This window comes from Schistocerca piceifrons, chromosome 6, assembly GCF_021461385.2.
Source record: "Schistocerca piceifrons isolate TAMUIC-IGC-003096 chromosome 6, iqSchPice1.1, whole genome shotgun sequence".
Lineage (NCBI taxonomy): Eukaryota > Metazoa > Arthropoda > Insecta > Orthoptera > Acrididae > Schistocerca > Schistocerca piceifrons.
The window spans coordinates 251,324,209-251,351,289 of NC_060143.1; the positions used below are offsets into that span (position 1 = coordinate 251,324,209).

The window sequence follows — 27,081 nt, forward strand, 5'->3', positions numbered from 1 at the left end:
CAAAAGGGTGCAAAAAAAGGGCAGCTCATTTTGTATCATCACATAATAGGGGAGAGAGTGTGGCAGATATGATACGTGAGTTGGGATGGAAGTCATTAAAGCAAAGACGTTTTTCGTCGCAGTGAGATCTATTTACGAAGTTTCAGTCAACAACTTTCTCTTCCAAATGCGAAAATATTTTGTTGAGCCAAACCTACAGAGGTAGGAATGATCATCAAAATAAAATAAGAGAAATCAGAACTCGAACAGAAAGGTTTAGGTGTTCGTTTTTCCTGCACGCTGTTCGGGAGTGGAATGGTAGAGAGATAGTATGATTGTGATTCAATGAACCCTCTGCCAAGCACTTAAATGTGAATTGCAGAGTAATCATGTAGATGTAGATGTAGATATACAAGAAGTTGACAAACAGAGGAAGCAGAGAGATGAATATACCACAACTGACTATTTGGAAGACCTTAAGCAAATGATTGCAAGTAAAGTCTTACTGCTTGCAATTACTACAAGCCCTGACAAATTCAGACACTTTGATTTTTTGGCACAGTTGCAATGGCTTATGGAAGAGGATGGGTTTTGTGAAAAACTCATCTTCAGTGATAAAGCAACATTTTTTGTGAATGGTGCTGTGAACAGGCACAATGCATGAATCTGCCTCCTCTATCAGCATACCTACCAGAACTGTAAGTTTGCATCAACATTGCTTTTCAATAGATAATAGACATGACACAATGAGTGTGGGAAGAACTTGATTATCAAATAGATATCATCAGAATCAGGAGGTGGACACATATGGAGAACTTGTGGTATGTGGAAAAAGAAACATTGAGTTTTTCTGTGTGCATGCAAAGCCCTGTGATAATATGGAAAATAATTTAGCTACAGTAAATCTACGAAATTGCTTCGATCATTTATATCATGTATAGTAATCTTGTCCTCTTGCTTCCTGTCTTTGTCCATTATAGAACAGTTTCCTTCACTTTTCTATGCCCAAATCCTTCCATATTCAATACTTTTTCCCTAAACAATTCTCTGTCAATTGTTTCTTCAGCTTTTGTATTATATTTTTCTATATCTTGTTTCACTTTATGGATCAAACTTGACTTTTTATCCCAAAAATATCTGAAGAACTTTTTGGTTACTCTACTGTCTTGTATTTGATATGCATGTTTTATAAATAACAGTCATTTTTTTCTCATTACTACTTCTGATATGTTTTCCATGTTTCAATAAATTTCATCATGACTTCATAATTTACAACCTTCCACATTTTTTCATGGGCCTGATATTTTCCTTATTATTCAACTTTCTATAAATCCTAATTTTTCTCAATTACAGTTTAATGTTTGCATACAGACATTCTGACTTCATTACTATATTATGATGCCTCATTTTTTGCACTTTTAGACCTGCATCTTTTATTATAAAGGTCTTCAATTATAAAATATATTCTTTCCATTCTATGTATCATCTTTTATTATAAAGGTCTTCAGTTATAAAATATATTCTTTCCATTCTATGTATCATTTCTTTTGAGCAGTTTTGTCCAAACTACTTCCTTGGATTATCTCCCCAAGGCATTTAAATTTTTTAATGTTCTTAATTTGGTCAATGTCTGTTTGCAGAAATTACTATCATCATCATCATCATCAAGCTTTTGATGTAGTATTTGGAAATGAACAATGTGCAAGACATTTTCATTGCCACAACTAATTCAAACATATTGATTAGTGGGGTTCTGGTATGACAAAGATGGAGCAATTCCTGACAGTCTTAGTCAGGACAACTTCTTGCTGTATCTGAAGTTAGAACTTCAAATAGAGAAAAGACATTACTTGAATCACATGCAGCACAAACTTCAAACTTGAAAAATGATGCAGGCCTGGTTCAGTGCCAATGGCTATGCTTGTTCCAGCCACCACAGTTTACAACAGTTCAGGCCAAGTCATACTCTCATTGTGATAAAATGGGTACATGGATTAAAGTAGATTTTGAAAAGAATTTTAACATTTCCCCTTTCCAGTAACAAGATATCTGTAGCGCACTTGAGTTATTTGACCTATTCATCAATGAAGTTATCAATGTAATTACCCAGGGAAATGAAGATACACCTTTACCAAAGAATCATCCCGATCCTTCTGTAATCACTGAGGAAGTGAAATGTTTGGTAGTAAATCTAGTCCTTAGGGGGTAGGCCTACGATTTAAAAAGAGAGAGAGAGACAGAGAGAGAGAGAGAGAGAGAGAGAGAGAGAGAGAGAGAATAAGAAGAATGTATTGGGAGAGCAATAATGAACAAATAATAAGCTGGCGTATAGCGCAAAGAGGATGAATAGATTTGAAAGGGTCTTTTGGTTGACTCATTTTTCTAACAGTGATAACTTTGATGCAAACAACAGTGATAAATTGTGGAAAATTCATGGTGCAAACAAATAGTGAAAATTGCGGAAAATTTGACCTCTTATTACTCACTGTAAGACAGATTTCCAAATATTTTGTTCCTGAACAGAATTTGTTCTATGATGAAAGCATGGTCAGGTATTTCGGGAGGCATGGGCCGAAACAATTTATTCAAGGTAAACCAATCAACTTCAGAAACACTGAATACCTTGTGGTTACCTGATGGACTTCAATGCGTATTCAGACTGGTCAGCTAGTCATGAGAGAGATTAGGGCTCATACAGAGGCATAAAGGCGGTCATTTTTCCCTCGTTCTGTTTGGGAGTGGAACCGGGAGAGAAGATGCTAGGTGTGGTACAAGGTACCCTCCACCACGCACCGTATGGTGGATTGCAGAGAATGTATGTAGATGTAGATGTAGATCCCAAGGAAGAGAAGTGTTTCAGCAAAGCAACTGTGCCTCTCATAAAAACTACTGAAGATTTACCTCCAGAAATGAAATCACCATTTCACTTCTATTTTGACAACTTGTTTACAATGATTGCTCTTGTTTACAACAATAATAGTGACTTCTGAAAACAGACATTGACCAAATTAAGAAGGTTAAAAAAATTTAAATATTTTTGGGAGATAATCCAAGAAAGTAGTTTGGAAAAAGCTGCTATAGAAGAAAGGGAATGTAAAATGGAAAGGATATATGTTATAACTGAAGACTTTTATAATAAAAGATGCTTGTTTAAAAATGCAACAAGAGAGCAAGGTTTTGGGGCACTGGGACTGTGAGAGAATATAATATCCCTACAAACTGACCCCTTCCAAAGAAGAAGGAAATGTAGCAAGATGAAAGATGCACTATTCATTCTGCAGCACAAGACGATAATGGTCTGTTTCTGCATAAATTGTATGACATCTCCATTGTTTCTGTGGCATCATATACAACTGTTGTGAATCTAGTAACTAGTCTTTAAAAATATTGTCAGCAGTCAAGGGATCCCATGAAATGCCTCGACCCTTCATACTGACAGAATACTACAAGCAATTGGTGAAACTGATCAAACAGACCAAATACGAATCAGTATAGAAAAAATATTCCTAACAGGAAATGATGCCGGGCTCTTATCAGTTCTTTATTGGAGAGGTACTTGATACCACCGAAAGGATCTGGACTAACCCCACATTCCAGTACTGTAGCAGATAAGTTCTGGTTCAATGGAATGAACCACCAGATTGCGAAAATATAGGAACTCAAAGAAAGACAACGTGCTGGAATAAACTGTAAAACACCATTACATACCAGTGCAAGAAACGTTATGTGGGACTGTGTGTTGAATGTTTTGCTGCTTATCATACCAAGTACAGTTTTGTAAGTGGTGTGTATGATAAGACATCCTGTGAAACAGTACTGAATGCCTTCTCTGAAAACTACCTAGAACAGATAGTTAGGAACTCCACTCATGTTGGAACCATATTGGATCTAATGGCAACAAACAGGGCTGACCTCTTTGAGGACGTCCACATCAAAACTGGTATCAATGACCATAATGTGGTTGTGGCAACAATAATTACCCAAGTGCAAATGACAACTAAACCAAGCACAAAGATATACACATTCAGTAAACTAAATAAAATATTAGTAGTGTCATATCTCAATGAGGAACTTGAAACTTTCAGCAGAGGGTAGAAGCACATAGAGGAACTATGGCTCAAGTTTAAACGAATAGTTGACCAAGCACTGGACACATACGTACCCAGTAGCACAGTACATCATGGAAGGGAACCTCTGTGGTATACAGTCACTGCAAAAACACTTCTAAAGAAATAGAGACTACTGCATAATAGGTGTAAAACAAAGCATACAGCATAGATAGAGAGATGCTGAGTGAAACGAGTTTTGCTGTCAAGAGAGCAATGCACGATGCCTTCAATGAATACCATAGCAAAATATTGTCAAATGATCTTTCACAGAACCCAAAGAAATTCTGGTTGTTTGTAAACACTGTCACATGCACCAAAGTTAATGACCAGTCACTAGCAAATTAGACAGGAACTGAAATTGAGGGAGCAAAGCAAAAGCTGAATTAGTTAGCTCTGTTTTCAAATGCTCCTTTACGAAGGAAGACCCAGGAAAATTGCTCAATTTAATCCTTGTACCACTGAAAAGATGAATGACATAAGTATCAGAGTCAGTGGTGTTGAGAAACAGCTGAAATGGTTAAAACTGAACAAGCTCCAGGGCCCGATGGAATCCCTGTCAGATACTATACCAAATTTGCGGTTCGTTAGTCCCTCTTCTAACTATAATCCGTCATAGATCCCTTGATTTCATTCTGGAGAATTCAGTTTATTGGTAGAATACTGGCGAAGTGCAATTAGTCTACAAAGGGGATTGCTTACAAATAACTTGTGCGACCCATCCTATGATATTGCTCAAGTGTGTGGGACCTGTACCAAATAGGACTAATGGGGGATATTGGATGTATACAGAGAAGAGCAGCACGAATGGTCACAGGATTGTTTAATCTGTGGGCAAGTGTCGCAGAGATAATGAAGAAACTGCACTGGGAGACCCTTGAAGACAGGCATAAACTATCCTGAGAAAGTCTATTAACAAAGTTTCAAGAACTGGCTTTAAATGATGACTCTAGGAATATACTACAATTCCCTTGTTATAATTCACATAGGGATGTTGAGGAGAAGATTAGAATAATTACTGGATGCACAAAGACATCCAAACAATCATTCTCCCTGTGCTCCATATGTGAATTGAATGGGAAGAAACCCTAGTAACTGGTACAATGGGATGTACCATCTGCCAAGCAACTCACGATGATTTTCAGAATATAGATGTAGGTGAACATGTAGATGTAATTTGTTGTTTTCATTCTTTATTTATAATTTGAACATATTTTAATATGTTTTTCTCAATTTAAAAGTGTACGTATGGCTCTCAACAGTGTTTAGTATTGCATATATGGTAGAGTATATTATATTAAATCTAGAAATGTAAAATTGTTTTTTTTACATTAAATGCTTCTTTTTTGGCACTAATGGATTAATTAACTTACTTGTATTTTCAAGTTCAGGAAAGCTGAGGAAATGAAAGCAATTAAGAAGTCAAGCAGTGACTGGATTAATTACCTTACTTGTATTTTCAAGTTCAGGAAAGCTGAGGAAATGAAAGTGCCTGAGAAGTCGAGCAGTGACTGGATTCCGTCCTCCACCAGGAGGGCCCATGGCCCCAACAAAAATCACATCCACAAGCGTACGAAATTCACCAATGTTTCTTATATCATACCAACCTGTGGAACAAAAATGTCCTTAAATAACCAAAGTGAGTTCTTTCTTTCTCTGGAAAATAAGGCAAGAGATGAAGATGATTTAATGATAGGACACACACCAGTGTATAGTGATTATCAACCATGCATAAGTAAATAAAACAACCAGCAGCTAAATAGTCATACACATTTCAGAAAAACAAAAAAGTAATAAAAATTTTGTTATTCTTAAAAATACAGCCAACTGGTTAAAAATTTCATAAAATTTTGAGACTGATTATGTACAAGTAGCCATTACAGTAAATTAAATTCTCCTTCAATCAGTTTAGGAATATCATGATAAGTTAATCAAAAATTTATGAATATCAAAACACAAGCCATGTCCTTTGCCATTTCATGAGTAGGCATCACTTGAGAAGCTAATGTGTATCCTAAAACACAGTGGCATACTGAGATCTGTTTGACATAAGCACTGAATATTGGTTAGTTCTTTCACCAGCGAAGGTATCCTTGTATCAAAGAGTGATGTCCAAAACAAGTATCTTAACAGCTTCTGTTTCACTTCAATGGCTTGGTGGGACTACAGTACAGGCGACAGTTTCATCAACAAAAGCTTATTGTCCTTCAATTCCAGCCACTCTTCCTCTCATTTGTGCATGATTCTGGGCAACAGCAAAGTTACTGTATGAAGCCAGAAAGAGTGAATCACGTAAGCCTCCTTGGCTGCTGTCTTTATCAATTTGTTTCTTTGAGTTTCTACATGCATCATCAGGAGAACACTGTCTGCTAAATCTTTTCTAGGCCTCTGTGACTTTTTACTTTTGCACATCGCTGTGCCCTTGACATGTTTGGGTGTCTTGTGATTGTTTGGGTGTACCTAAACTGGAAAAAGATTAGCAACTCAAAATTTAGTAACATTTCTATGCTCTTATATGGTTGTGTGGTTGGTGGTACTATTACTTATAAACGACAGCAAAGTGGGACAGTGGGTGGATATGAGCACACTTGAGCCTAACTCCAGTGATATTGACCTTTTTAATGATAAGTCAGGTGGGAGGAATGCCCTATTTGAGAAAGGTCCTTTTAAAGTTGAAAGTTAATTCAATAAATGGGGAATGCAGAACAGAAGACACAGTAAGCTTATTCCATCAAAATGTTATGAAAATTAGGGGTAAAGTAGAGCAACTGCTAATAGATTTTGACACTGGGGTATTTGGTTCTCAGAACATCATGGCTGTATTTAGGGTGTATGATATCCTTATGCAGTATTATTATTTGACGCTCCCTGTTCCTAAACTTCATTACTGATATTCGTTCACAGCTGCGTGATCATTAAGTTCAGTCCTAAACTTTACTTAAATATTTAAATAACATATAACATGAAGCACATGTGCAAGTTAAATATTAAAAAAAATCATGAAATAATTGCCACACTTCCAACAGCTCCTTTTACTGAAAAATTACAACAAAAGCATCAAACTTCGGCACAATGTATGGTAAAAATACAAAGAAACTCAATACAGTTTAATATCCTGCCAAAATTACTTCATTTAAATGTGAAATTTAGTCAGTCCCAAATGCATGATACAATATCATTTAACAGACCTTTTCCTAAATACAGAGAAGTTAGAGAAGTGACTTCCTCCCTCCTTTTGTATATGCAAATTTGTTTATCATTTGCTGAAAATCCACACTAACTGTCATGCCTGATTCTACAGCTAGTAGTCTAAGAATGACTTGTTGTTCTTGATTATCTGCTGTCCACAGGTAGTTCTTAATCCATTTTAAAACACAGAAGGACTCTACAGCTAGACAGTTTGTCAACAGAGCATAGATGTAAATTTTGAGTGCCGTGTACACATTTGGACAGACATCACCAATTTTTTTGAACCAACATTCAATACAGAAATGGAAGAGAGAACAACTTGCCACCATCATCTTTCTTCATGGACGACAGGCAGCTTTTACAACAGATACATTCGTCATCAAAGTTGTTTTCTGTCAGAATTATAGATGGCTCTAAGTTTCTCTGCAGCGTCACAAATTTGAACCGCTTCTAGTTTGCTGATGTTTGAGAGACAAATTGCCTATTGGCTTCTGTTTTGGGTCCCTCAGTCAACATTTGTTTCATAATTTTTCTGGCGTTTCACCGGCATGAGTGGCTGGCATTGTCAAAACTTCGCCCTCCATTGCTGGTGATAGACTGGAGTCCAGTTCATTGCCACAGGTATTAACCTTCTTCTGTAACTCATCCTGAAGAGTTTGCAAAATCTTAGAATGCAACATACTAATCTCAACACAATCTGATCGTGTTTGTTCTTCAGGACATATGTGTTCATCTTATGAGTCAGATCATTCATCAAAGAATTCCTAGCATTTAATTTCACATTTCCTTTCTGATTCTCAGCAGCTGATTCCAAAATCCTGGTCTCCTTATGTTTCTTTTTAGCTAAATCCTTGTGAACTGAAAAAGATGTCAAAAGCTCAGCTAAAACTCTGTAGGGGGTTCATACATTTCAACATAAGATGAAATGTATACATGTTCACCTTGCAGGTTTTTCATTGCTTTGTCAAACTGTTGCAGAATACAACCCCCATACTGATGTCATGAAAGTTGTCTCAATACTACTTTCTAAGAAGACACTGAGCTTCACATTTAACTATGCCACCCTCATTTTCTAAAACTGTTCTGAATTTAGCAAACACAGTTTTCCAGTCTGCTTTCAAACTCTTCAATGCATCCTCATGGGCATACCATCCTGTTGCAGACAGTGATTTCAGTGTCATACTCACAAAATCAAACAATGTTTGCAAGATGTTCCATCTACCTGTAGAACCTGCAAAGAAGTTGTATAAACCTTAAATTAAGTCGAAAAACCATTCTGCAGCAGAGCAGCATTGTACAGCTCATGAGACAGTTACATTCATCGAGTTAGCCGAACATAAAATGAAGAAAATTCCGGTTTTGGTCCCTGAATCTTGCTTGCAAGCCTGAATATGAATCAGACATGTTGGTTGCATTATTGTATGAATGACCTTTGCAGTTATCAAACTGCAGTCTATGTAGCTCTGTAGGATTCAAAACTGCTTCACAGAGCTCCTCTCCATTCTGATCTGCATTTCTCATAGAATACAGCCCATCTTAATTTACAGGTCTGGTTATTATACTTAACTGCTCGTTATGGGATATATATGGTGTAGATTCTACTATGACTGGAAAATATTTAGAAGAAATAAATTTATTACTTTTTGGGATACTGAGCTCTCCATAAGACATATTAAATCTTCGTAAGTTGCTGGTGACAAGTATGAAATAAATCCTTTTCCAGGGTTACCAAACCTTGCTATACGGTCAGCCAAAAAAGAATCGTACTCTCAATTAATTTCAAGACACATCATGAAATTCCCATTTTTCACAGGGCCAAACACCACTTTGTTTCTGCAAAATGCTAGATTCCTATGAGATAGCTTCTTATCTACAGAAACAAGTCTTTAGCACATTACTCCAATATGTAACTCCATGTTTATGCCGGATGGGCAATGATTTGTCAATTCTATTCATCTCATTTCCTATTTTTCTTAATTTTAACAAGCAGTGTCTGTGAGAGGTAGAATTTTCATGTTCAGCTATTCATATTCCAGCATGACTTCAATCATTGAAACCAGACATTGCAAATTGAGATGAAACTCCCAATAATTTACAACATGCACAGAACAATCATCTTTTGCAAGGAGAATATGCAAGATATTCACGATTGACAATTTTGTCATTCAGCAAAACTCTTTAAAATAATTGTTTGTCATAAAATCACTGAGATCCATCGGCTTATTGCCATGAGGACATAAGAAAATCAGCATTTCTGTTTTGATTAATACCATTTTCAACTGATAATCCAGTGTCTGGTCAGTGTTTTCCCAGTCAAATGGGTCATTATTGGAAACAAGAAAATTGTCTGCTTGAGAGCATTATGTTCTTGACATCCATTGTTACTGTTTTGAACCACAACTTCAGCTGAATGTATGGAACCACACAGTTCACTTTCAGTTTTACCACTAAAATATGAGTCCAGCCACAGTATTTTCTGAAGTTTACTATCTCGCAGTCATTTTCTTCAGGTTTATTTTGATATGGAGCACCATTAACCTAGATCGTCCATCCATACCACCATCACAGTAGGTTCAGTGGCAGGTGGTAACACATTCATGTCACTTGAGGCGGAGGACCAATGTGGAGACTGTCTGTCTGGCCTCCCCTGTTCGCTCTGTGAGTGAACATGTGGTCACTGCTTCAGCAGGGTCCATGCAGCCACATGGGGGGTGGACTTTACTAGTTATCGGGAGCTGCAACATTAGGTGAATTATGGCGCCCATTAGATAAATAGCGTTCAGGGCTGGAAAGAAAGCCAATGCACACTCAATATGTCTGCCCGACAGCCTCCTGTGAGATGTGAAGGTGGCCTTGCCTGCAGCTATCAAGCATGTAGGGTGCAGTCTTCTGCACCTTGTAGCTCACATGGGCACCAACAACATCTATCGCATTGGGTTCTGTCGCCATCCACAGCTCATACAGGTAGCTGGTGGAGGTGATGAAAGTGCTGCATTATCAGGTACAACTCCCCTTGACAGGTCAGGGGTGCACTACACAAAGGACGCATCTATTCGGGTAGCAGAGTACTTGTGGATCACACATGAGGTTCTTTTAGGCTAGGCAGTAGTCTGAGATACGGTGATGAACTTTTCCCAGTAGATATACAGCAAGGCCAGTCAGACCACATTCAAGTAAAGACAAATTTTATTAGAAAATTGCAGTAGGCCTATTTGTAGCAAAGTCCCTGAATTTATTGCTCTCCAGGACAGTTCTCATGCTCAAATTATTCTTGAAACCCAGAGCTGGTTGAAATCCGAATTGGAAAGCTCTGAGGCATTTAGCAAGTCATGGAACATATATCAGAAATATTAGAGGCCATAGGATGGGAAGTCTTTATCACAGTTGACAAAAATATTGTCTCTATTGAGGTCAAAGTTGAGTGTGACAGTGAAGTTACCTGGCCGTGTACAACAGGTCTAGGTGAAACCAAGTTAATTGTTGGGTGTTTTTACTGGCTACCCAATTCTGCTTGAAGTTCCAAAATCATTCAAAGAAAATCTACAATCAGTGGTGTGTAAATACCTGAAATTTGAGACTCAAATTCGAAAAGGGGAGAGAAAAGTTTTAGACCGCACATCCAAATCGAAACAAAGTTGGTCCATTGTAACATGAGACACCATTTAGGTGAATGGATGAAGAGACAGCTTCAGTAGTTTGGTTCAAGTCATAATCTTAGCAGTTAAGCTTTACCAGGTAACCATTGCTATGCATTAGGCGCTCTGTCCGTATTTATATGGGTACCTTTCCTTTTTCACGTGCTTCGTCTGGTTCGAATCGATTGCTTATTTTCCTTCGCTCTGATAAGTGCCGTTCTCTTCATTAGGGGTGTTAACGTCACTCTGAGCTGAAAATGCATTATTGCACTGTGTCATGCATTGTTTCTCGCATTCTGATAATGAGTGTTTACCACCTGTCACCGCTCGCAGCATGTCTTGCTTTTGTGCGTTACCGCCGCTTACAATAAAAAAAAGAGAGGAATTGTCTCATTAGCTAAAAACAATGGCAAGAGACTGCTATTTGTTGTTACTTACACTGCTGCTTTCTTTGATAATGGTCAACAAGAACCAAATGATAGATTGCGTATGATAGATGATGTTCTGAACGAGAGTTTAGTGAAAATTTTTCTCCGTTTGAAAATCTTTGCAGACGCCTCTTTAGTGCATTACATTCTGCACAGAAATTAGAGTCATCTTACATTTAAAAATCTAGTCAGTTGCCGCTCTTCATTTCTGACTGTATCACTATTCAGCATAAGAATAATACGAATATAAACATGACATGATATGTATATTCCTCCGCGTTTGCTGTTGTCTCACTCTAGTTTCACAGTTCATTAGGCAGACAAGACTTAAATGAGATAGCAGCAAACATGAAATAATTCATGGCATAATGTTTACATACGTATTATTCTTACGGTGAAGAGAATACTGCCTGTGATTCACAATTCATAAAAGTTCCTATTAGCAACTATCTCTTGTCACAGGTACGTAAAAATTCAGAACGTAGAGTTGGTCATATTGACACCATCCCAAACAGTCTTGCCAGTCGGATTTTTGTAGTAGATTTTTAGTGATGCAGTGTGTGTTGTTGTTGTCTTCAACCTGTAGACTGGTTTGATTCAGCTCTCCATGCCTTTCTATCCTGTGCAATGCAGAGTAACAACACTTATAAAATAAGAATGAAAACAGAATTTTATTAGGTTTGTAATACATCTTATACGAAATGTTTAAAATATCAGTCATGATTCTGAATCACTATCACTCGATTCTTTGTTGCTCATTTCTTCATACAGAGCATAGTCCTACATACCATCTAGTGCATTGGATATCGAACATTTTTTTAAATGCTTGTTGCACAGTCTGATTTGGAACACACTTCCATGCATCATAAATCCATTGGTACACTTGCAACAAACTTGCACGTTTTACACGTCCTGTTGGTGTCAGTTGTCTGTCGTTTTTTCGAAGGCCAGTCTGGGTACATGCGTTTAAGCTTGTCCTTAAATAGTTTATTCAAACAGACGTCAAGTGGTTGCAAAATCGACGTCATCCCGCCTGGAATTGCTGCCAAGTTCGTTTTGCTTTCCACTAATTTTCGTTTTACTGGAGGTGTTGTATGGCCTGCGTACGCGTCTAATACCAACAGACTGCGTAAACCAAGCATTGTGCCAGGATGACGATTCCACACACGCCTAATCCATTCCAGCACCATGTCCTCCGAAAACAACCCACTTCCGTTTACTCGTACAATTACAGTTTTTGGAAACACTTCCAATTTCGGTAAAGTCTTTTGCTTGAAAACTATGAATGTGAGTAATTTGACGGCATGTCATAATATACAGGCGTTTGGTCACCGTTTCTTATCTGACCAAGAAGGTGTTGCTTTTTGGTGTGCCGCCTAATTATGAAGCGCTGAAATTCCACAAATTTTTCTTCATAATTTTTCGGCAGCTTCTGTGCAACTGAAGTTCGCCACCGAAGTGAAAAAACCCAGCGCTTCATAAACAGATCAGTCCAGCTGCGACTAGCCTTAAAATTTTCAATTTCTTGCTCTCTAGCAATTTCATGTGCCTTAATTTTTAAAATTTCGGCGTTCACAGGCAGGAATTTCTGACGCTGTTCCTTAACATATTCATTTAAAATCGCTTCTAGTGCATGGTATCGGCCACATTTTGGCCCACTAAATGCTTTCCTGCTACTTGAACATTCAAATAATTTGTCTCTCTGCAGTCGCCATCGCCTGACGTTGCTCTCATCAATCCCGTATCGCAGACCTGGAGCATGATTAGAACTTTGTTCCACAAAAGAAATAACTCCCCTCTTGAATTTGGCACTATAATAAAAGCGCTTCATTATGGTTCACTAACACCAACAAGCACTTCACAAAATTTGACAAAGCAACGCGTGCCGCTACGTGAAATCTTAATGAGCCCCAGCGTGCAAAAATTCTAAAGCCTTGTGCATTGTTGGTATTTTTACGTAAAGAAATTTATTTTTGTTGCTATGAATATTTGAAAGGCTGCTACATTCGAAGATGAACAATACGGAATTTCTATTTACTTCGTTGGATAATGTACGAAAATGCAGTGGTCGAAACTCAGGGCGGAGAAAAAAGCTCGTCTTCTATCTTTTTTTTTTTTAATTTATTTACTAACACGGCGGTTTTGGCACCAATATTTATCTTTGTGCCTGCAAATCATGCCTGTGTACCGCTACATATATTCGACGGCAGAAGTTAGTTGTGGCGGCACCTACCAACATTTTTCAGAACTTCCACTTACTTTGCACTTGATTCTAAGCCGCAGGTGGTTTTTTGGATTACAAAAACCGGAAAAAAAGTGCGGCTTCCATTCGAGTAAATACGGTAAACGCAATCAACAATACAACAAGAATCAGATTACTTCTTCAAGGAATTCCTCGACAGAATAGAAGGAGTGACCCATAAGGAAACTCTTTATTTTAAATTTGAAAGTGCATGGATTACTGCTAAGATTTTTGAATTCGAGTGGTAGCTTACTGAAAATGGATGCAGCAGTATACTGCAAACCTTTTCGCACAAGAGTTAAGGAAGTCCGATTCAAATGCATGTTTGATTTCTGCCGAGTATTAACTGAGTGAAAGCTGCTTATTCTGGGGAATAAGCTAATATTTTTAACAAGAAATGACACTCAGGAATATATATATTGAGAGGGCCAATGTCAAAATACCCAGACATGTGAACAGGGGTCGACATGAGGTTCGTGAACTTACACCACTTACGGCCCGAACCACCCCATTTCTGAGCCAAAAATATCCTTTTAGAATGGGAAGAGTTACCCCAGAATATAACACGATATGACATAAGCGAATGAAAATAAGCAAAGTAGACTAATTTCTGTGTCACTCACTTCAGATACCGTTTGAATAGTAAAAATGGCAGCATTAAGTCTTTGAATGAGACCCTGAACATGGGCTTTCCACGACAGCTTACTATCTATCTGAACACCTAGAAATTTGAACTGTTCAGTTTCACTAATCATATGTCCATTCTGTGAAATTAAAATGTCAGGTTTTGTTGAATTGTGAGTTAGAAACTGTAGAAACTGAGTCTTACTATGATTTAACGTTAGTTTATTTTCTACATGCCATGAACTGAGGTCATGAACTGCACTATTTGAAACTTAGCCAATGTTGCACACAACATCCTTTACTACCAAGCTAGGGTCATCAGAAAACAGAAATATTTTAGAGTTTCGTTACTCATTATCAGTGATGTAAAAATGTAAGATAAAGGTGTAGAAAAATAAGTGATAAAGAATGTTAATACTTTGACATGTCCTATATTACACGTGCATTTACTGTACACCATGTAATCTTACAGGATCAAATAAAATTCAATTCAATTCAATTCAAGTTCTAGAGGGCATATCATTTATGCAAATAAGGAACAGGAGTGGCCCCAAAACTGATCCCTGGGGCACCTCCCACTTGACCGTACCCAACTCAGACCCCACATCACAGCCATTCTCACCATTGTGAATAATGACCACCTTTTGCTCTCTGTTGCTAAAGTAAGAGGTGAACCAATTGTGAGCTACTACCCGTATTCCGCAATGGTCCAACTTCTGGAGCAATATTTTGTGATCAACACAATCAAACGCCTCAGTTAAATCAGAAAATATGCGTAAGGTTCGAAACCTTTTGTTTAACCCATCAAGTACCTCACAGAGAAAAGAGAATATAGCATTTTCAGTTGTTAAGCAACTTCTAAAGCCGAACTGTACATTTGGTAATAAATTATGTGATATAACATGATCAATTAAACTTGCATACAGCTTTTTAAATAACTTCAGATAACACTGATGGCATAGAAATATGTCTACATTGTCCCATTCTCGGCGTTACTACTGAGTACTTTAATTGTTCAGAAAACTGACCATTCCTAAAGGAAAAATTACAAATATGGCTAAATACAGGGCTAACATGTGCAGCACAGTACTTTAAAATTCGGCTAGGCACTCCATCATAACCATGAGAGTCCCTAGTCTTCAGTTATTTAATTATTGACTCAATCTGCCCCTTGTCTGTATCACAGAGGAGTATTTCAGACATTTCGGAAAGGCATTTGCCAAGAAAGTTATATGATTCCCTGTAGAAACTAACTTTTTATTTAATTCACCAGCATTTCTCAGAAAATGATTGTTAAATACTGTACATATATTTGATTTATCAGCAACAGAAATATTTTTATTGCTGACTAACTTTACTTTGTCAACCTTGTGCTGTTGACCAGACACATAGTTCACAACTGACCATATGGTTTTAATTTTATCCTGTGAATTAGCTATTCTATTTGCATAACACATACTCTGCCTTCCTAGTAACATTTTTAAGCACCTTACAGTACTGTTTATGATGGGCTACTGCAGCTTGATTGTGACTACTTCTAACATTTTGATATAATTCCCACTTTGTTCTACATGATATCCTTATCCCAGTAGTCAGCCACTCGGGCTGCCTATTACTGCTAGTACCCAATTCAGAACATTCTAATGGAAAGCAACTCTCAAAGAGCATGAGAAATGTGTCAAGGAAAGCATTATATTTATCATCTAGGTCATTGGCACTATAAACATCCTGCCACTCTTGTTCCTTGACAAGGTGCCACCGGTTTGAGTATCCATCTTTACCAGGTCACCACCTATATCATATTCCTCATCCCTATCATGACTGTTCCCTGCTCCAATACCTGATTCTCATTTGTAAAATTCCTACATAACTCCCCTATGCTGTCAGTCGCCTGAGCCAGCTCTGCACTAGGCTTCATAATGCTGGTGACCTGGTACTCGCTCCCCAACATTTACTGCAACTGCTGGCCCACATCTCTACCATGTGAACTACCTTGCAGCAGAACCTTCTTCTTTCGGTTTGACTGTGCAACTAACCTAGGCCTCCTATTTGCTAAGGACTGCTGCAGGTTTCCTACATCTACAGCTACAAGAGGCTCCTCTCCACTCAACTCTGACAGTTGGTCAAATCTATTGCATATACGCAAAGTATAACTATCCGAATACCTTCTCCTCTGATTGTGAGCTGCCTTCTTCCAACTGCCAGCTCCCATTCGCCACCACCCTTCACCCTCCTCAACCTATCTAGTTCCTCCTTTGCCCATTGTAACTGCACCTGAAGGGCACAGATCTTATGCTCCAGCTCCTCTATCAACTTATTTCTTCTACAGATTCTGCATTCCCAGGAGAGGATCTTGCTTGAATGCCCATGGGCTTCCCCACTGCATTCTCTCCCCCAATGAAAATACTTTGAACAAATCTCCCACTGTAATCCACTACTCACATACCTACGACAGAGCCCACACTTCTCACTCATGGTAAAATTTTACAGTTACTGAAAAAAAAGTATACATCTACGTTAACTAAGTTCAGTTATATCAGTAGAACTATTTATAGAACTAACAATAGTGGTGTCGAAATTCTGTGTGTCCTAAGAAAGCAACTACTTGTATTAATACAACTACACCACAGCTAATACCAATACCAACAAAACTTCACAAAATTATTAGCTAAAACCAAACATTCAAGTGGCCACTGGAACACTCAATGAAGTTAAAACACTGAATGAAAATTCTACCAACATATTTCACTAGAAACAATAAGAAACGTTAGCTGAAAACTAAAGCATGTGATTTACTAAATGACTTCAACACAACAAAAACTCTAAAAAACACAGAGCGAACGTTTCCAAAAGGTTAGTAAATTATTATTTTGTCATAACACCATGAAACACTGCTGAACACATTTTCTGAAAACTGTCTTGAGGAGTTAGTTTGGAAGTCCACACTCCATGGAAAGACCTTAGTCTTTGCTGCAACAATTAGGCTGGACCATATCATGACATCATTATAGCAATTATTGTTACAAAAGATAATAAATCATCAAAGAAAGCTAGGAGAGAGTTTCTTTTAGAAAGAGCAGATAAGCCATTGTCAGCAGCTCACTTAGACAGTGAACTGACATCACTTAGTTAAAAAATGATGGATACAGACGAATTATGGGCAAAGTTTAAGCAGAATATAGCAAAACAAAAGCCACAGTTTCAAATTTTGCATTCAAGAAATTGTTCTGCACTAGAATTGTACACACATATCTTCGTTTGACCATCAAATAGACTGCCGCAGGACGACATAGTAATAAACATCCCTGGCGTAGAAAAACAACTGAAACAGCTGAAAACAAGTAACTCACCAGATGAAGATGGAAACCAATTTTAGTTTTACAAAGACTATTATAACACAATGGTCCATTACCTAGCTTGCATTTATCATGAATTTCTTGCCCAGCACAAAGTGCCAAGTGACACAATAAAAACTGTGAATGACTCCTGTATATAAGAAGGGCAAAAGAACGGATCCACAAAATTATAGACTAATAACCCTAACTTATGTTTGCTGCAGAATCCTTGAACATATTCTCAGTTCAAATACAATACATTTTCTTGAGACTGACAAGCTTATGTCCAGGGAATCAGCATGATGTTAGAAAGCATAGCTTGTGCGAATGTCAGCTTGCCCTTTTCTCACATGATTACTGCAAACTATGGATGAAGGGCAACAGGCAGATTCCAAATTTGTAGATTTCTGAAAAGCATTTAACATGGTGCCCAACAGCAGGCTGTTAACAAAGATACAGACATATGGAATAGGTTCACAGAGATGTGAGTGGCTTGAAGACTTCTTAAGTTATAGAACCCAGTACATTGTCCTTGACAGCAAGTGTTCATCAGAGGCAAAGGTATAGTCAGGAGTGCCCCAGGGAAGTGTGACAGGACCACTATTATTTTCTATATAAATGAATTATCGGCGGTCATTTGCTGATGATGCTGTGGTGTACGGGAAGGTGTCAAAGTTGTGTACGGGAAGGTGTCAAAGTTGAGTGACTCTCCAATGATAAAAGATGACTTAGACAAAATTTCTAGTTGGTGTGATGAGTGGCAGCTAGCTCTAAATGTATAAAAAGTAAATTAAAAGCGGATGAGTATGAAAAACAAACAAGTAATGTTCAGATATAGCATTAGTAGTGTCCTACTTGAGACAAACACATCCTTTAAATACCTGGGCTTAATGTTACAAATCGATAAGAAATGGAACAAGCATGTAAGGACTGTGCTAGTGAAGGAAAATGGTCGACTTCAGTTTATTGGAAGAAATTTAGGACAGTGTGGTTCACCCGTAAAGGAGGCCGCACATAGGACACTAGTGTGAACTATTCTCGAGTACTGTTCAAGTGTTTGGGATCTGTACCAAGTTGGATTAAAGGAATACTTTAACGCAACTCAGAGATAAGCTGTTAGATTTGCTACTAGTAGGTTCAAACAACAGGCAAGTGTTATGGAGGTGCTTCAGGAACTAAAATGGGAATCCTTGCAGGGAAGGAGATTTCCTTTTCATGGAACACTATTTGGAAAATTTAGAGACTGGCATTCAAAGCCTACTGCAGAATGATTCTACTGCCACCAACATATATTACACATAAGGATGACAAAGATAAGATGCGAGAAATTAAGGCTCATATGGAGGCATACTGACAGTAGTTTTTCCCTCGCTCGACTTGAAAGTGGAAGAGGAAAGGAAATGACTAGTAGTCATACAAGGTACCCCCCGCTATGTGCCCCATGATGACTTCCAGAGTATCTATGTAGATACAGAACTGAAGAAACGAAACAATTTGCCTAGGCTCTCGACTAGGTGGAAGGTCAAGCTGCACATATCGGTCTTTGAAGAGTGGTTCCCATAATTTATTCAGTATTATAGTTGTGACTCCAGAAGTGTTAGGGTTACAAAAAGTGAAGAAAACAGTCTGAAAGACCACACAACATTGTAGCTAGTGTCTGCTTGCTAAAGCTTTGGATAAGTACAGTACCTACAATAAACTAATCCTCATTTTATTGTAGAGAAGGATTACCATGATATTAATTAAGTAGGTAGGATAGTCTGTAGGCCAGATAGTCATGAGCCAGATAGTCAGGAACCCGCTGTACTTTGATTTTATCAAATAAAACAGAATCAACTTCACTATGGCCAGTTAGTGCTCAAAGTACATATCTTAAGTTGAGAACCACATGAAACATTGTGTTTTGTATGGCAGCAGCATAATCATGAATGGATGAAGAATTGAGCAACATGCCATAAGCAAATATCATAGGTTATGTGATTACGTGGAGAATAAGGCCATGTCAGACAGACAGCGGGCTGCCAGTGTGCTAAAAACACTTTGTTGCCTACTGTGGTCAAAACTGGTCAAATAGAGTGTGGGCAGGACACAGTGATCCAGTTGTCGACTGGCACTCGTTGCGAGTGAGTCAGCTGCTGTCCACTACACATGAGTAGCAGTTCTCGTGATGATTAGCTGTCACCTTTATTTACACTCACTTAGAGGAAATGAAGGTAGTGGAGATATGAAATTAACACTACACTAAAACATGACAGGGAATTTCACCGTCTGTGCAAGGAAGTGTGGTTTTGTGAAGACTGTTTCTTCAGTTATTTTTGAATCTCTCACGAACAATTGGAAATTTTACACAAGCTCATTTACTCAAAAATCTCAAAAATTAAAACGACTAGAGAAAGCCCATCAGTTTTGTAATAACTTCAAGTTGAACAAATATATTTCAAGGAAGACACAATACATGAAAGTCACAGATCAAGTAAGCAGAGTAGGACATGTGTACACTTTAACAGTCAAATCATAACTGAGTCCAAGTCTAGAGGCTGCTGGCTGGCTGGCCGCTTAGGTGGCACTGCTGCTGCATGGTTGGCAGACAGCGCCGCATGTAGAGGACGCGCCTAACTGCAAGGCGGCACTTTGAAAGATCGGCGACTCACAACAAGTTTGATGAGGCAAGCACACTATTCAAAAATAGTAATAAAAATAAAACGTGGCGTAGGGACAAGGCGACCCCATCGCACAGTGGGAAACCAAAGCGATCAGCCACCCGAGTATTGGTGGAAAAACCGTACCTTAGTGGGTTAGGAGGAAATGCCAACCCAAAACCCTGAACATCTAGGCTTGTGCCTCTGCGGTTAACAACCATAGTTGTAAATCGGAGCTTGCTCTACCCAAGGTTAACTACCTTCGAATGTTAACCATGGAAAGGCCTTTTAGGAAAAAATTTCCACCGCCCTGTCCAAGAATGCAGAAGGCAACATTGGATTCGGTGGGTAGCCACCTAGAAGGCGACAATGAGTCGGAGCATTGGCAATCACCTACTCTTATGCTAGTTCATAAGAACAGGATTAAACAAGATCAGATCAATTACATTGCAACTCATAATATTAAATCTCTACTTAAAGCATGAAAACTAAAGAATTTGATGGATGAATTTGAGTAGCAGGACTCCAGGAAATCAGAGATACTACAGAAGAACCATTCGAATCACATGGCTACAGAATTTACAATGGGAAATCTGGAATAAGGGTTATGAAAGAATGTCCCCAATTTGGAACTGGGTTTATAGTCAATGTGAAAATAATAGATTCAATTATAGATTTTCAAGCCATCTCCGCTAGAACTGCAACTTTGTGTTTAAAAGCAGCCAACAAAATTTACATCATCATCATTAATGCCTATGCCCCTACTAATGAAAAGAATTTTCTAACAAAGACTAGGAAAGAAGTGGAAAAGTTTTGGATTCTCTTTGACTAAACAATAAACAAAGTAAATATTAACAATGTTAAGATCCTGTTAGGGGACTTCAATGCCCAACTCGGAAGAGAAAAGAAATACCAGGATATCACTGAGAAATGGGCTCCACACAAACAAGCAAATAAGAATGGTCAAAGACTTGTTGAACTCTGTAGGGAACACAAACTGATCTAAACATCCACATACTTCAAAAGGAGGCCAAACAAACTTGAAACTTGGAAACATCCTGATTGGAGAAAAGGAGAATGGCAGCTGGATCATGTATTTATGGACAAATTCTTCCACAGAGAAATTTACAATGTTAAAGTATTAAGAGGGATAGATATAGGTTCAGATAATTACGTCGTCAAAATCAAAATTACATTTACACCTCTAAAAAAGAAACCAAAGTGCAATAAACAAAAGAGGAACTTCGATCCCCACCAATTAATTAGAAATGATACATACAGACAAGTCACACAAAACATAAAACTGACAGATAATTTAGGAGAACTGGTTCAAATTCTCAGGCAACAAGCAGAAAATTTAGCCCCATTGAACCCATGTAAAAGACAGGTCTGGTGGAACTCAGAATGTGACAAAATTCATGAAGAAAGACGTCATTCATGGTTAAAATTTCAAACACACAGAACAGAAAAAAATGCAACCAACCTCAAAAATATCAGGAAAAAATTCACACAAATTATCAGGCAAACCAAGAGACAGTAACAGAAAGATTTAATTGACTCAATAGAAGAAAATTACCATAAAACCAATTCCAGAGAATTTTGTAAAATGATTGGAAGACAGTTGCAAAAATTTGCCTCTTCCATGTTAATGCTGAAAAGGGAAGATGGAAAAATAGCACATAATGACAAGGAAAATGCTGAAATCACGCAAAAGCATTTAGTAAACTTTTGAATTGTGAAGGACCCCAGGAACTTTTAGCAATTAATAGAGATACACCCATGAAGACTCCACCTAATCTCATAGATCCTACAACAATCCAAGAGGTGGAAACAGTACTCAGAGAGATGAAAAATTATAAGGCATGCAGAGAAGACCAAGTTTTTGCAGACGTGTGGAAATATGACAGTGATACAGTTCGAACATCCTTACACATAGCCCTAACAAAACTCTGGATAACAGAAAAATTTCCTGAACATTGGACCACGGCAATAATCCAGCCATAATCCACCCCTCCACAAAAAAGGAGATAAAAGCAACCTAGATGATTACAGAGGTATCTCTCTCAGACTGCACATACCAGATTTTCTCCAGAATCCTATACAAGAGGATCAAAGAGCAACTAGAGGAAGAATTAGGTGAATACCAAGGAGGCTTCAGACCTTGGAGAAGCTGTGCAGAACAGATCATCACTTTAAAATTAGCAGTAGCATATTACAAGAAGTGAAATAAACCTCTTGTAATAATCTTCGTGGACTTTAAAAAAGCATATGACTGTATCCATAGAACTTAAATGTTAAAAATCTTTAGAAATTTCGGGCTCCATACAATATTAATCAAAATGATAGAACTCATCTTAACCAACACTGTATCAAAAGTCAAGTTCAGGGGGCAACTCTCTGAGCCATTCACCATAAAAACAGGTTTAAGACAAGGAGATTGCTTGGCACCCCTGCTGTTCAACTGTGCTTTAGAATACATGATGAGGGAATGGTACAGGAGTAACCCAAATAACATCTAAATTGGAAGACCCAAAGACAACATAAGTTTAAATTGTCTAGGATTTGCTGATGACCTTGCTCTCTTGTCCAACAGTATTCAGGAAACCAAACAACAAATAATATCCCTACAGGAAATAGCACAGAAAATTGGTCTTGGAATATCCTTTGAAAAAACAGTCATGTTAACTGACCCACCACTCGTAAACAAAACTGCCATAGGAAACCAAGAAATCAAAATTGTAGATAAATTTAAATATCTGGGAGAAATCATAACATATAACCTCAATGAAAAGCCAACATGGCATAAAAGAATAAACAAATTGACTAGAGCACAATATTTCACCAAAAACACCTACAACAAAAGGAGTCTGTCAATAGCAACAAAATTAAAACACTACAGAACAGTCACTAAACCAGAAATAACATATGCAAGCAAAACCATCTTCAAAACAACTAACACTGCACAAATAGACAAAATACTCAAAATAGAGAGAAGAATCATCAGAACATGCATCAACAAATCATACAATCATACCAGAAAGATGGACACTGGAGAGTAGCCACAAATGAAACACTCTACAAGGAAATAGAACTAGTAATGAGTACAATCAGGAACAAACTCATATCATTTTTCAGACATCTAATCAGAACACCGGAGAACAGGATCATCAGGAGAATAATAGAAAAATTGTGGAATAGTAAGTGCAACATTAAGTGGATTACAGAAATATGAATGAGCTACAGATTACGTTGGAAGACCTAAGAAACAAAACTGACAAAATCAGGAAAGTCACAGACAAACAAACCAGACTGCAAACAAGAATCAACAAACAGACAATAGGAAGGGTGATTTCTGATGAAGAAAGAAGGATAAGATCCAAGAGAATGAAGAAGTACTGGCCTGACAGGAAACTGAAGAATTCTTTGTATAAAGTTGGCTAGAGTGCTCCAATGAAGGCCATAAAATGTAAATAATAATAACAATGTGGCATTGATAGGTCACATCGACCACACAAATTACAATCTTTGGAATATTAACTGCTCTGATGAGCTGCCATGTTTAATCCATTCTACCTTTGTACTTCATGCAGTGTTCATGTTTATCAGCCTTTATGGTAAAATATATGTGTATGTAGAAAACTTGGGAACTGTTTATTACATATATTATGATCCATATCCAGAACCCCATATTGGTGACCCCAGACAAAAAGTTCTACGTCTTCCGCGACGGTTGAATAGAATCAACAGGTTTCACGTCCGACGCCATGGCTACATCACTGAACATCCTTTACGACTAGGCCAACACAACCCTCTGCCCTCAGTTATTTCACAGCTAACGAACAATGATCTTCAAGGAGGATAACCTCTACTTTAGCAACTCCACAACGACTGAGTGTTACGCAGTTACCTCAAACAATGGACTCAGGTTTTGTTTTGCCAGATTACGCACTACAACACGTGAAAAGTAGACAATCTACTAAATAGTATGATGATCGATCACTCGTACGAAGTTCAAAGGGACCGAAATTCACAGACGTGCATTGATCCTCTACACACCATGACATCGGTTACAGTAGTGCCGTGCGCAACGCCACCATTTGTGCAAAACACACACGCAGTCAACTATTACCAAGCTAAGCCAGCCTCACCTTCCTCACAAATCAGTAACAGACATTTTTATGTATCCAGTTCGCCAGAAAAAACCACCAGATTGGCAGCCCAGTGTCGCGACTACGTGGATACAAGTGCACCCAACATAACCTCTTCACCCACCAACGTTGTACTACGACAGTGTGACTGCCAAGAGGTTTCATCAATGTTTTATGGTCCTACCATGAAGGGTGCGTGGCCAGTGTGTGGGGAAAACTCTCACTGTTGTCACTTTAGGCTTCAAGCCGCCACCCCCCCCCCCCCCCCCCCCCCCCCACACCACTCATGGGAGACCTCAATTCCGACCATACAACCGCTCACTCCTTCCTCCTTCCGCAGTACCATCTGCGTCTGCCGCACCAGCATTCCACGTCATTTCTGAGTTGGACAATGTCAGTGCTATTCCTGCAATTTCCAGTCCAGTTTACAGGCCCTCATTATGCGCTGCTCGCCCGTTCGCGCCCACAGTACCGACCGTGCCTGCCGCATCATGGTTTTGGGCGTTCTTCCGAACGTGTGTACTAGTAACATTTATGCTCTGGTGATGCCGGATCCCAGCATGAACTCTTGTGCAGTGGGACCGCAGGCCTTCCAAGACACGCCAAAGCCACCTTCGTCCCCACCTCCAGGCTGCGTACCCAAGCTACCTCCCCTATATGAGGACAATCCAGTTTCATGGTTCGCACTGGCAGAGCACCTCTTTGAGCTGCATCAAGTGACTGATGACAAGACCAAGTTCCTATGTTAGGTCACACACCTTCACGGCCACTCGGATTTAATTTGTGATCTCCTACTTTCACCTCCACCGCCACCAAAGTGAAGTTCACCAAGAAAACAATATTGGACCAACCTGCCTGGTCATCACTGGAACTGATAATCAAGATTCTGTACGAGGAGTACCTGGGGGACTGCACTCCGTCACAACTTTGGCGCCGCCTCAGGTTACTCATGAGTGAACACACAATACCAGACGTCACTCTGTGGACGGTATGGTCTGCCAAGTTACCTACCGACCTACAGATACACCTACTCGACCTACAGATACACCTACTGGCACACTCTTTTGAGTCTATCCGTTCTCGCCTATGCATCGCAGATCAACTGTATGCGCTCCTGTGCCAGAAACACCCAGCTCATCACCCATCGCTGTGTGACACTACACCTCCTGTTTACTGGCTGTCTGCAGGTAGGAGCAGGGCCCATTCCACTTCCATACCTTCTACGCCGCGAGGCAGTACTCTTTCACTCTATCCTCCTTCCGAGCACTCAAGACTACCCTACGCTCCATATGTCCCGGTTTACATCCCAGAACAGATCAACGAGGACAAGCCTCCGCGCTATCACAGTCACTGCCACCACCACATCTGGCTCATCCATACTGTTGGTACGGCAAGATTTTTGGAGCTGAGGCCAAGAAGTGCAGGTTACCTTTCCAACACCCAAATGCCGACCGCAGGAACTAAGTGACGCAAAGTCCTGCAGGGAATTCACAGGCATCCCCTAATATTGCACTCCGTCCACTCGTCCCCTCGGCTGAGCGGTCATTTAAACTTGACAGACATTTCATTGCAGTTTGTCTACCTAACTGACACTGGCACTGACGTGTCTATTATATCTCGATCGTTGGCTCCTACCGACTTTTCACCAACGAAGTCTCTCCTACGAGCTGTCAACGCATCAACATTACAAACTGTTGGTTCTGTGAAAGTGATGGTGCACCTATCCCCTTCTCTGCGTTTCCCGTGGATCTTCTACATTGCCAACATTTCCACGAACCAATTCTCAGTATGGATTTTTTGTCCCATTAAAAGCTCTCCCTGAACATAGTCCAGTGTTCAGTGTTACACCACCCGTCTAACCATCAGATACTGTGTTCCGGCACCCATACTCCTGGTTCCATTTCTGCCGCAACATGGGATATAGTTCGCGACTGTTCCGCCCTAACAGGCAAGATTATGACCTGCGTCACTAACCTACTTTCAGAATATGACTCAGTGGTGCACCTCTGCCAGGAGAATGACGAGCTGAAACAATGCATTGCTCACACTTATAATGAGCTCGCTGCAGCCCACACCTCGCTGTTGAAACTGCAGTCTGCAATTTCTTCACCAGATCAAACTTCATTGCCAAGCATCAGTTCGGACACCGATCAGGTTAGTTCAAAAACATTCACTGCATATGATGATTCACGTTCAGTGACCATAGCACCACCCAAGTGCCCACTAAGTGCAGTGCCTCGTGTTTCAAACAGTGTCTCTAATAACAGCTGCTTGCACAGCACGACCACGACCACTACGCAGGCAGCCACCCTGCTTGTTGATAAACGTTCCTCCTCTCCCGCACACCAGCCAAGCAACTCAATGGCCATCACTGTCCATCACGTGACACCAGCACCTCTCTCGCCTGTGCTGGTTACCCAAGGCAAAGGTAACAACAGACAGTCACTGCGTACCCCACTCTGCTACGTGCTGCACACGCAGCCTCTTGTGCAGTTCTCAGTCTCTTCCGTCACTGAAGGAATGACACACAAGATAATTACCACTGCCAGCGCTCCTATTAGACAAAAGGTTAGCTGCCTCAACCCCATTAAGTTGCACGTGGCCCAGCAGCAAATTAACCAACTTCTGGAGGCAGGCGTTCTACAGCCATCGGACAGCAATTGGTCTTCTCCAATTCACCTCATCACCAAACACAACGGTTCTTTTTGAATGTGAAGAATGTAAAGAAAGTGGACAATGTTCAAAACCATCGTACA

The 27,081-nt window shown here is 39.2% G+C and overlaps 1 protein-coding gene across 1 annotated transcript in view; it reads right to left on the reverse strand.

Annotated features, from left to right (window-relative positions):
* The window catches only part of LOC124803257 (dynein axonemal heavy chain 1-like), an 866,140-nt gene that overhangs the window by 447,734 nt on the left and 391,325 nt on the right, over positions 1–27,081 (reverse strand). Inside the window, exon 27 of the mRNA XM_047264440.1 lies at positions 5,532–5,692. Within this exon, the coding sequence (XP_047120396.1) occupies positions 5,532–5,692 (161 nt within the window). The remainder of the gene's footprint in view (positions 1–5,531; positions 5,693–27,081) is intronic.